Source organism: Hippichthys cyanospilos, chromosome 3 (assembly GCF_059441005.1).
Source record: "Hippichthys cyanospilos isolate Australia breed blue-spotted pipefish chromosome 3, RoL_Hcya_1.0, whole genome shotgun sequence".
Classification (NCBI taxonomy): domain Eukaryota; kingdom Metazoa; phylum Chordata; class Actinopteri; order Syngnathiformes; family Syngnathidae; genus Hippichthys; species Hippichthys cyanospilos.
Window position 1 is genome coordinate 23049450 of NC_142371.1, and position 12645 is coordinate 23062094.

Here is a 12645-nt window from a genome sequence, read left to right on the forward strand (position 1 = left end):
CTGAGAGCCGCCACAGACTCTCGTCGTTTTCCCGTAGCCAACGGCTCGCTAGCGTTTGTTAGCTCGTGCGCAGTGCTGGAAGAACAACAACACGCTCTCAGCCTCCATGGCAACCAGTGTGGATGAAATGATGACTTGAAGGGGAGGGTTTTTTTTTTGGGGGGGGGTTGTTGTTGTTTTCCTGCTAGGCACTTTTTTTGGAGGATAATTTTCCTCAGTAAGTGCATGCAACAGTCAAAACTTAACCAGTATATTTTTCTAATTTTAGCATCATTTACTTGTTTAAAGGTTGCTTCAAAACAAAAACTTGATTCAGTTCTTTTTTTTTTTTTTTTTTTGTGAGTCTGACATTTTGGGCCAAAACCCGACAGGTTCGCATTGTGAAAAAAAAATCACATTTGGCCTGTGCAACATTTGTCTTTCCAAAAATGTCAATACAGGAACCAGCAATATATAAATAAATAAAAAAATCTCGGCAATGCTTCACAGCGTGAGTAATGCTTGAAAGGAGAAGGGAGAAGAAGAAGAAGAAGAAATGTGCATTTGGAGATACTGTCACGCATCCAGCCGGGCCCACACTTGCACTGGCTGTTTGTTTTGCGGAGCTTATGGAAACATCTCCCCAATCAACATGTGGGAGGGTGACGGGCGCTCATGTTCTCCGACATCCATTTGATTTCTTTTCACCGGCGTCGCTCTTCATTAAGATTCAAAAGAAGACCTTTTTTTTCCCCCCTACACCAGCACCAGCAAATGAGTGAGTGTCCTTTAGGAGAACATCTTCACAAATGAACACTTTCTGCAAAAAATACTTATACATTATACATATATTCTTTATCCTCTGCAACGAATGAGTAAAATTACCATGATTTAGTGAGCTGTCTGCATGTACGGTAAATTTGTGAGATACTGCCTCCAGGTGCGCACAACAGAAGGAGCAGCACAATGCCTATTTTATACTGTCTAAACTAATCGATGAATCGACAACTGTTTTCATAAGTGCGTGGCTGTTTAGAGCATAATTTGACTCCTAATTGTCCAAATGCTCATATTTCAGCCTCTCAAATTTATGAGAAACTTTATATTTAACAATATTTATGTGCTGTATGGTTCAACTTTCATTACATTTTTCATCTAGAATTTAGCATTTCCTTATAATTTATTATTTTATAATCCCCAATTAAAACAACAATAATTGGTGAGTGGAAAAAATATTGTTTTGGAATACACTGAAAATCAAATTTGATCAGATCATTCGGATGGATTATTTAATAGAATAATCGATTCTAAAAAAATTCGATTCAACTCGTAGCATTCAATTTCTATAGTGCAACATTGTTTTTTTAAAATCTGATTTTCTTTTTATTTAACTTTAATTAAAAAAAATCTTGTAAAAATTATAAAATATATATTTTAGGACCGAATATGTCGAAAAGCAACCTGCGTTAATTTTTGATCCATTCCTGGAATTTTTGCAATCCCGTGACTCACCCGGTCTCGATCAATCAATCCAGTAAGTTTGTCAAATTATCGACTAACCGCTGGACACCTGATCCGAACTCCGGATCCATTAAGCAGACCGCAAATAGCTCCGATTGCGTCTGAAGATGAATCCTCGGTGGCCCTCGGGCGTCATTCATGCGCCTTTATGGAAATACAACCTGCTGGGATTGATGAGGAGGAAATAAAAAGCAGAGGATAATTCCCCCCTCAAAAAAGCCGGCGGCCGGGCTTTTTATTTTATTTACCTTGTTCCTCTCCCCCGCCGCCGTCTTGCTGTACCCCGACTGTGGGCTGCTGGAGGTGGCCGTGTCAAATCCATTACTCAGTGTGCTCAATAAAGCGCAGCCCATTTAGCGGGCGACTCGTTTTCGACGGATCATTTAGCCTTTCATCCTGGATGACAATATGCTACTGATGTAACTGCGCTCCGAGGACATTTTTGTTGTTGTTGAAGGATACCATCTTGCTCTTTATTTCCACTAGTTAGAAGAAGAAACCCCATGACGGTCCGCGGCGTAATACGAGTCTGGTAAAAAAAAAATTCGCTTTGATGTTGCGCTGATACTGCTGAGAGAACACTCAAAGTGTTGTTCAAGCTACACGGGAAGCCACAACAGCGTGTTCTCCAGTGGGAAATTTAAATTCTATTTCTATTATTTAGGAATTGCTTTGGTTCGTCTTTATTATCTTAGGCTAAATAAATCCTCATTCCGAGGATTTTTCTTCCCAAAAAAGGCTTGGTGGCATCACATCAACGGTGTTTGAAAATTCAGCACATTGGTGATGATGAAATTTAAGTTGGAGACCAACGGGAAGTTTTTCTTCAACATAGTATGTTCCACTTTGGCCTACTAGTTGCAAGAATGTATTCTGCGCTATTTCGTTTGATCTTTACATCAGATGCATTTCCCATCAAAGGGGAAGATTTGAAAGAAGACAGTAGGGAGCTGAAATTTCACCCAGATGGTGACAACATCATGGCTCATCATGGCATGACGACTTTGTTATCACACTACCAAGAATGTGCGAAATACTGTGATAATGATGTGCAAGAAAATGACCCAAAAATGGTCAAGATACTACATAAGGGTTGATATGTTTTCAGGAGTCAACTGAAAATGACATCACTGTTTTTCTCAACGTTTATGGAAATGACCTCTCAGCTTAGCTTGTAAAAGTCACATGACCATGTTTGCCAGTGATTTATCATCACCTAAGCCCTGAGTAACTATGATGTCTTTTTCGTATAGTCTTTAAAAAAAAAAAAAATTTCATTTTTGGTTTAAATGGGGTTGCAATCCCTCAAACATACCCCCAGTGCGAAAAAAATCCATGCATTGAAGCCTTTCTCTTCCTTACTTGCCCATATAACAACAACAAAAAAATCATTTTTTTTCTGCATTTGCCTTGCACCGAAATTCACTATGGTGAAAACAAGCATGACACAAAACTCTATCTTGGTTTATGCTTGACGTGCCGGCACGCGTTTAAGAGCACTTGATACTTGGTGCGGCTTTCCCCCGCAGTCAGCCGATATTCTCCCATGCTCTAGGTGGCAGTAGCAGGAGTCAACAGCAGACAAACAGCACTACTCTCTCACATAGCTAGATCACCTGGTAGATTCAAACGATCTAAAATTTTCCAAGTGTTTTTCCTCATCTCTCTCCACTGTGATGCTCGCCAGGAGTTGTTTACTGTATTTAGGTCACGGTAGTCCTTTTCAGCCGAATTATAAAGATGTTTGTACCGGCAAAATTGCATAAGTAATAGTTTGTCAGTCATGTTTTCCGCTCGTAAAGAAATTCCAGGAGGTACGCGTTGCAGAAAATCTGGTCCACACCGTGGGGCGTGGTTGCAGAAATAACGTCATTTGACGCGCGGAACCCGCAGACGCGTCGCGCATAAGCCAAGCTTAACATTACAAGACAGGATAAAAAAAATAAAGATGAAAGATGGAGGATGCAAGGTGAAATTTAGACAAGAAATTGAAAATAAATGCTTATTGTAGATTTGGCAATTTCTTTCTTTTTTCAACGTCTGATGGTTTGTTTTTAGCACATTTTCTTATGTTTACGTCAGAGATTCGAGTGAAAAGTCCCCTGTTGTGAAAAATTTCTGGCCGCAAACATGATTTGGTTCTACTGCAGGTGAACCCGCATGTGACGTATGGCTGTAATTTTAAGAATTGTTTCAGACCCATTTGTGACTTTTAACAACCATGTGAACTTTTGTGATTTTTCTTTGATGGATTCACGATGGGTTTTTTGTAATCAAGTTATTTGAGTTATTAGTTTAATAGTTTCAGTCTCGGATGCAACTTTGGGCAAGGATGTACAAAAGCGGTTTTCCCAGTAAGACCAGTCGGTAAAGTTTAAGCGCGCGCTTGCCGCTAACCTGTCTGTTGCGCTCATCGGTGATCCTCTGAATTTGAATCTTTTTCCTCCCCATGTTGATGTCGTTGCGGCGGAGGCGGGGAGGCGTTCGGGTGACGGCAGAATCTTCTTGAACTTCCTGCTTGTGCGTTTAAACACTTCCCGTGGGACGCGGGAGCCCTTTATTCGACGAGGACGACGGAGGAAGAACAGAGAACGAGCGAGCCTTCAGATCATGGTCCTCGTTTCCCGAGCGGCTCATCCACGCTGTGCCCTTGCCTTCACCTCAGCTGGCCGGCTCCTGGAAAACAACACACGGGCGTTTGTCACACAGGCGGGGTCGCAGTTGGGTTGGGGGGGGCTGGCGGGCGCTCGGTTTGTAGACCGTGACCCACTTTAGCTACTACAAACATCGTCTTTGCCTCGACCCCGCCGATAAACAAGAGAATAAATGAGGCGGCCATCAAATCCGCCGCACATGAAACGAGTCGAGCTGGGTGGGGGGGTTGGGGGGAGGGGGGGTCCATGCAGAACAGGAAGCCCTCGGCGGCCCGGCGAGCAGGGAGGCTGTGCTGTGTCAGCTTCATTAGAGGCATCACCGCCACATCACTGATCGGACGGTCGCCCACGGCAACCGGCTGCCCGGTTGGGGCCGCCTGGCACGCCGGCCAACGCCGACATGACAGCCGCCGTGCAGCCTTTTGTGTGCGTCATTGTGGGATTTTTTTTCCTTTTTCTTTTAATTCTCCAGGCTTTTATTTGCTCCTTAAAAAAATTGTTCTTGGAAAGAAACAGTTCTGAAACATAAATGAATATTTTTTTATATAATAATAATAATATAATAATATAATAATAATAAATAATAATAAAGAAAAACAACAATTAAATATGACTTTAATGTAAGACAAATTTTACTCTTAATTCAAAATGTGACTTGAAAGTCAACAACTATTTTTATATTTTTTTTTTTTCCCGAAAGACAATCTTTTTGTTTGTCTTTTTTAACTTTTTGTATTTTTTATTTGGTCTTGAAATGTCTCCAGCTGGCATTTGCTTTTTTAGAAAGATGGTTCTAAAATGCTTTTTTTTTTTTCTGCCTTTAGTGCATCAAAAAAGAAACAATAAATGAACACAAAAGCAAATTTTAAGAAGAGTTCACCTTACAGAGAAATATATCAATAACAACAAACAATGAATTTATTTAATCCAGGTATTTTTAAAAAAAACTTTGAAATCAAAATAAGGATTTTGAATTTTTTCATATATATTTTGTGGGATATATAATAAGGTCACATTTTCTCCTCAAAAAAATTTGAACTTTTTCCCGAATTTTACCACTTTAATACAAAATAGTCTCGAAAAACATTAATAACAATTTACAAAATGAACAATAATAATTTCACTCTTGAAAATAAAATGCTACTTTAATTTTATACTGTTGTCTTCAAATAAATACAACTAAGTTGAGGTGAAAATATACTTTTTGTTGTTAAAAAACTTTGTAAAATCACTTTACTTTTAAAACATGACTTTCCTGAAAAACTATTATTTTATTTTTTGTGTTGCTAAAGTTTGTTTTCTAGAACCAAAGGGATCACCTGTATCAGATAATAAATTGTAATAACACAGTAAAGGTTTATCAAAAGAAAATATGATATGAAAATATTCCAAATTTATCCCAAAATCTGATGTAATGATGTATTTACGACTTTTTCAAAAAAAATTCTAATTAAATCCAGTAATAAGTCCCCCAAAAGGATGTTACATTTTGCTATAAATTCCAGCCTCTTTGAAAAACATCTTTTTTTCTTGACAAAACAAATTATTCAACTTGACACGCCCCACCCCAAAAAAAGGCACTAAATTGAAAAAAAATTGCACGACTGTGGAAAAAGTATCAGTAAAACCTCTGTTTAAATAAACGGTCGCCTCCAGTCAAACATGTACTGTATGTAGTAAAATTTGGAGGTTGCGGTTGGGCAAGCATTCTAAAAATTCCAAAGAAGAAGAACGCGTGCAGTGTTGTTGCAAAGTCATGAATGAATGAGAAGGAACGCCAAGGGAGACCGGGGCTGCTTTTGGACGCCATTGCTACTATTTGCGGCCCAGTTATAAAAATAGCCGTCCGTCCATAAATAAATCCATACACGCCGGCACGCAGACTGTGTGTACACACGCGCTGGGATGACGCCACGCCAGCTCGCCGACATTGTTTGCATTAGCTGCCTACCTGCCGGCCTCCATTGTGAGTCTGTCACGCGGACAGACGCCAACGTCAATGGCTACTGCGGCATGTAAACAAACATATTAGAGTTATTTTTGAACAAGCGTAAGGAATCGCAGAGAGTGTTTTTTTAAGTCAAGAATGCTGAATCGCAACTAAAAAAACCCTTGTTGTCCAATCGTTTGATCCTTACATCAAAGTAGGGCTGCACAATTAATCGAATTTTAATCGCGATCGCGATTTTGGCTGCCGCCATTAATTAAGCTCATCCTCGGCGATGTTAGCATTTAAAAAGTCAAGCACATTTTTGTCTACCACTAGGGGGCATTGTTTTGCACATGTTTGCGTGACAAAAGCCTCTGCTTCCTCACCCTAATATACTTCCTATAGACCGGTGTGAAATGACATTGAGTTTCCCACCTGATTCCTAATATATATATATATATATATATATATATATATATATATATATATATATATATATATATATATATAAAGCACCAGCTGTCACTTGAGACCCATTTTGAAAAATCCTATGGGATTAAATTCGGTTTGAAATGACCAAAAATGAAATTGTGACTGCTGATTAAAATGTGCTTGAAAATATATTACGTGCTCCGTTCGAAGTTATTATTTTTTTCATTGGTTTACACTTAGCAAGTAAGTAAGTTAGCGGTGTTGCCAAATTTTTATCAAGTCTTGGGGGGGGTGAATTTCTTTGAATTATTTACTTATTTTATTTAATTATTTATTCATTTTAGTTTAACATTATTATTATTTAAAAGTATCAAGCCTCGAAACCTTGTTTATTTACTGCTTGTTTAAAAAAAAGGTTTCGTGATTAATAATCGCGATTTCGATGTTGACCAAATAATCTTAATTATTACTTTGGCCATAATTGTGCAGCTCTACAACCAATGCATTTCAAAAGCATTGAAAGAAGACACTAGGGAGCTGAAATTTCACCCATACGTCAAAGTTCAACATGGCACGACCACCTACTTATCACACTAGCAGGAGTGTGCCATCCCTTGGCGAAAACAATGTGAGATTGATGTAGAAGAAAATGACCCAAAGATGGTCAAAATACTGCATGAGGGTTAAAAACTTTTCCAAAAACCGAGATCTTTCTAGCTTCTGGACTTTTTACGAATAGTAGGAAGGGTTTGAAATTTCCCGTCAATTCCTTTTGCGCTCGTAAAGAGTGAAAGCTTCACCGCTGAACTGTCTATGAATTATGCACTGACGAGAGCGAGGGAGGGTGTGCGGCAGCTCCGTGCTAATTGTTTTCCCGATGAACAACCGGAGGCTACGAGATCCACAGCAGGATGTCGAAACCGTCCGCAACATCCGTGTGAAATTCTGCACCTCTGCATTGGCAAAAAATATTTTCAACTCCTAGCAACAAATTAATTGGGTGGCGTTTTTATTTCTAAATAAAGTACAATGTTATTCTAATATGGCTCTTTGAAAGAAAGAAAAAAATATTTTCACCTTGAAATTCAAGGTATTAAACTTGAAATTGAAGTTATCTCTCATTAGGTTTAAAATTTTTTAATTGACAAATGACTTCAATTTCGCCATTTTTTGTGATTAAAAAGGCTTATGTTATCTCTAAATGAAAAATTCTAATCAAATCTTGTAATATTACACTTTTTCCCTAAAAAATACTATTTGCAATATTAAATGACTTCAATCATGTATCATTTAATTTTAAATAGCGCAGAACAATTCAGATCAATCAGTTCTTTTTTGACAAAAAAGTCAGATTTTGTAATGTGAATACAATCTTGTAATCTAGGTTTTTATCTAGAAAACATGAAGACCGAATTGTAGATTAGAATAATCAAGCTTTTTTTTCTGACAATACTTTTATTTTCATTAGATTATTTAAAAAAAAAAAAAAAATCATCCAACTTTATTCTCATAATAATCGGATTTTGTCAAAAATGAAACTTCAATTTATTTTAGGTTTTCAATAAAAAGGCTCAAACATCATAATATATAATATTTTGTTTGGAAATATTGGACTCATAATATTGTGCTGCATTTGATCATCATTTATTAAAACAAATCAACTAACTCTATTCTCTTAAAACCTTGATTTTGGCACAAATGACACATTTTTTTTTTTTTTAGTTTTTCTAAGAAAGGCTCAAATGTCATAATATATAATATTTTGTCTTGAAAAACATTTCGTTTCTCACAATATGGCTTTTTTTTTTTAAATATTAGACTCATAATATTGTGCTGTATTTTTTACATGCACAAACATACTATTATTCTCATTAAATTATTGAAACAAATCATCCAACTTTATTCTCTTGAAATCTGGATTTTGGCAAAAATGACACTTTTTTTTTTTTTAGATTTTCTGTGCAAATTACATAATATGTAATATTTTTTCTTGATTTTTTTTTCCTCTATATAGCTTTTTTGGAAATATTAGACTCACAATATTGTCCTTTATTATTTAACTGCAAAAAAAAATTCTCATTAAAGTATTCCTAAAAAAATCAACTTTATTTGCGTAATACGAACATTTACGCAAAAAAATGAACTTTATTGTTGTGACTTCTTTTCGTGATTTTTTTTTAAAAACTTATCTATGAATTATTCACTGATGAGCGGGAGAGATAGAGGGAGGGTGGCGACTTGCCGCTAATTGTTTTCCTGATGAAGAACCGCAGGCTAGAACTTCTACGGCGGGGATGTCGAAACCGTCGGCAACATCCTTGTGAAATTCAGCACTTGGAAAAATCCATTTTTAACTCCTCTTCAGATTGTTGCCTCCCTTTCTGCTGGCACAGATTTGATAAGAGTTCAGAGGAGGATAATTAATTCTACCTGGATCACATCATTAGTGCACTGCGGGTATTAAAAAAAAAAAAAAACAGAAAGAGGAAAAAAGTGAAAGGAGGAAGTGTTCCAAATGTGTTGAACATTCTTTCCAATGACACGCTCGCTGGTATGTTAAATCCAAACGATAACAAGGTGAGTGAGAGCGTGTATGCGTGTCATTCTCACAGTTAGTCGCAGCCTTCGTTAGCTGTTCAAAGGCGGCTTGCAGGGATTTTTCATGGCGCCGCAATGTCCTCAATCCACTGAGGTGGTCAAGTCGCAATCTTTTTTAACCTTCACAAGCAAAATCTAATATACACGCAGAGCTTTTGTGCTCCGTTGCGTCGGAAACGTAAACACTGATAATTAGCAAATTTGCGGCGGATCTAGAAAGGAGCCCTGAGGGACGCCCGGCGACATGAAAAGTGGAGTACCTCAGGAGAACGTGGACATTTTGTGAAGGGACATAAAAGCAGACGTGACGCGGCGGCGCGCTTGAGGAAATGAAAAATATCTGAGGTGCAGCTACTTTTGATGAAAACTACATCGTCCCTGAAGACGGACTGGGCAGAAGAAGGAGTCTGGGAAAAAAAAAAAAAAAAAAAAACTCCTCTGATTTCAGATGCTTCAGTGGATATGTTCTTTGCGTTCTTGATTTTTTTTTTAACATTTGAAGTTCTGTCTCGTGGACTTATGACACCAAAAAGACAACGGCAGCAAAACAAGCCTGAAATGACTTTTAAACCAAATATTTTATCTATATTTTTAAAAAGGCATATTTATTACCATTTAAAAAGACTCCGTGTACTAATAAAAGAAACTCTAACCATTCAATAAAATCGACAGTTGTGGCCCTTCAAACATCAGTCAAAAATAATCAGTGAAGCCGACTGTTTTAGCTATTTACCTTTATCTACGTTAATCGTTGCATACAAGTAACACTGTTATCATATTTATTACACATAAATCCATACCATAACCTTGCATCAATAAATATATATAATGATGCTAACAATGCTAACCTATCATTCAAAACTATGATTTTTTTTTTTTTTAAGCAATGATTAGGTGAGAAATACAAGAAATCGTGTCATTACTTCACACCCAACCACAGTATGTTTAAAAAAAATCATAAAATACATAGTGAAAAATACATTTGGCATAAATGTGTTGAATATGACACCCATTAAAATACTAGTGCCACCAACGCATTTGAGAAAAAAATAATGTCCTTATAACGTCATTAATTGCGCCCACACAATGCATTTTGTGAACCAAAAAGGATTTTTTTTCATTCATTTAGTTGAAGAATTTTTTGGAGGAATGATGAACATGCTAGTTTATTTATTGGAAGATTTTAAAATGTCGCTGATTAATTAGTGATTTGCCTGTCTCACTGATTCTGAAGTCACTAGGCAGATTAGCTTGACTTGACAACACACGGAGGATGAAATCTGATTGGGCAAAAAAAATATCCGACATTCGCCTGGTTGTACTGAAAGCCGCGCTAGCTAACAGTCCGCCACAGCTCGACTGTTACCGTGAATGTGAAGCTCGGGATTTTTATGAAATGCTAAAAAGCAAAAGCGCTAGGGATCCGCGCGAACGCTTCCGCTAAGCTCAGGCGGGGGGGGCATGCTAGGTCGTTGCCTCGGAGCCAACCCGCCGCACAGATTAGTTCGCTAAAAGAGCAGTTCGAGAATGTTGCATGGCGGCATCATTATCCCTGACATCTGTTGCAGCATTTCAAAGCCTCAATCTGTGGAGATGAAGGGGTCGCGACGGGCGGGGGGGTCTCGTGTGACCACAACATTTATTTGCCGCCATCACCTGCCGGATGACGGAAGGCCGCGGGGTAAGTCACCCAAATCGGGCAGGGGCGAGCGAGGTCGACTAACGGGTGACCTCACCGCCGACGAGCTACCTCCGGCCCCCGCGTTCCGCAACGGTGTTATTCCCGGCGGCGGAAAACGGGTGACCGTGACATGCCTGAGTCAAAGCACAAAATCAAAGTTTACAGAGAGATGCGGCGCGAGGGTCAGTTTTTACAGCATGGAACCGGTAGAAAATGTCAAACCTCACAGACGCCAAATACAGTGGTTACGATAATTACGCTGACATTTTAGCGGGGTTTATCAGTAATAACGTAAAACTGTTTCAGTCCTACGCCAGAAATTCAAACTGACAATTGCTTTCAACATCACACGCCTGTCCCCTTTTTCGCTTTTCCCTTCACATTGTTCCTTAATAGAACATCTAGTCCAGTTGAAAAAGTCATAATCAGATTACTACCACTGACTGCTATAGATGTCAAAGATTCATTTTTACAAGGCTGGAAATGAATGTTAACATTCACATTCTACTCCATTTTAACTGGGCTGAGAGTGAACGAGTTGAGTATTTAAAACTTGATTGTTGCTAAGTCACACTATTAGGATGCCGTACTAAAAAAGTACTTTAATTTTCAAGGTTCTGGCCCCCGAGCCTTAAGTTTGACACCTGTGCTCTATATTGACCACATAGATTGAGTTTCCCCTTATTTTCCCCTGGTTCTTTCAAATTAACTGCAGATTTTGTTCCTTCCAGGAGAGCTACCCAGCTGTTACAGAAGATTCCAAAAATGAAGCCATTTTTCAAGAAATTGGCCCCAAAGGGCCCACAAAAGCTTCATTTGACCATCTCAAAAAATTAGCATAAATCATCCTTACCATTGAAGAGTGACGAGCTATTGAAACTTGTGTATTGCATGCCGTTAGCGTCCTCCATTTTGATTCTCTGCTTGACGCATTCGCGGTGGATGACTCGCAGATCGACTTATTTTCCCTGGCGTGAGGCCAGAAAAAATGGAATATCCACAGAATCTGGAGTTGCACTCACAAGATATAATTATTACGGATCTGAATTGTTCAACTACGGATACAAATGGTTGAACGAGAATCTTACAATTTTGACTGCGATCTTACCCCATAGCTAATTAAAGTCTTACCCGGCTGACTAACTACAAAGTATTATGGTGCCATCCCTTCACCTGCCAGTGCAAAACCAAAAACTGGACTAACACGCTCACATTCAGGAAAGACACCAGATTGTTGTGCGGCTGTTTAGCTAACGCTAATTATAGACACACTCCTCCTACGCAACTGATGAACATGGTTGATTGCGGTCCGACGGTGGTTCCTATCTACAAAGTAGATCGAAATTGTCAGACAAGACAAAACATTCTGTGACACAATTTGTAGCACCTCCAGATGTGCGCAACACTATTATTTACCAACATTTCGGTTACACAGACTTGGAAGTAGTACTATGTTGTATGCCAGGCAGCGTGATTAAGCTTTTTTTCTATTCTTCAATATTTGTGGCAGGGCAGGGCCCCTATTACTGTATTCGAGCCAAAATTACCAATATGATTCCGATTCAAGCAAGTAAGCTCAAAGATAAAAGAGGACTATTTTGCAACGTGACATGATAGAGCTTGGCTAGTTGTCTAAGTGGGCCACTGACTGGGCCGCCTTGACCGGCTGAGGTTCGTTTTGCAGCCTTGAGGCACCAGCTGTGGGGTATTTACAGCATGTCGCCTTAGGTCTCAAGGTGCCCCCCCCCCCAAAAAAAAAAAAAAAAACTTTGATTAAAACAGAAATTCAGATTTGATAAACCCAGTACTACGGTGATTAAGATGAAAAAATGAAGGTAGAAGTGGTGCTG

At 38.6% G+C, this 12645-nt stretch overlaps 1 protein-coding gene across 5 annotated transcripts in view; it reads right to left on the reverse strand.

Moving 5' to 3' along the window:
* mef2d (myocyte enhancer factor 2d) overlaps positions 1–12645 on the reverse strand; it is a 79594-nt gene that overhangs the window by 31471 nt on the left and 35478 nt on the right. For all 5 annotated transcript variants that reach the window (XM_088410352.1, XM_088410349.1, XM_088410350.1 and 2 more), the window contains exon 2: positions 3898–4176. In XM_088410352.1, coding sequence (XP_088266478.1) covers positions 3898–3951 — 54 coding nt within the window. In that variant the 5' untranslated portion in view covers positions 3952–4176. The remainder of the gene's footprint in view (positions 1–3897; positions 4177–12645) is intronic.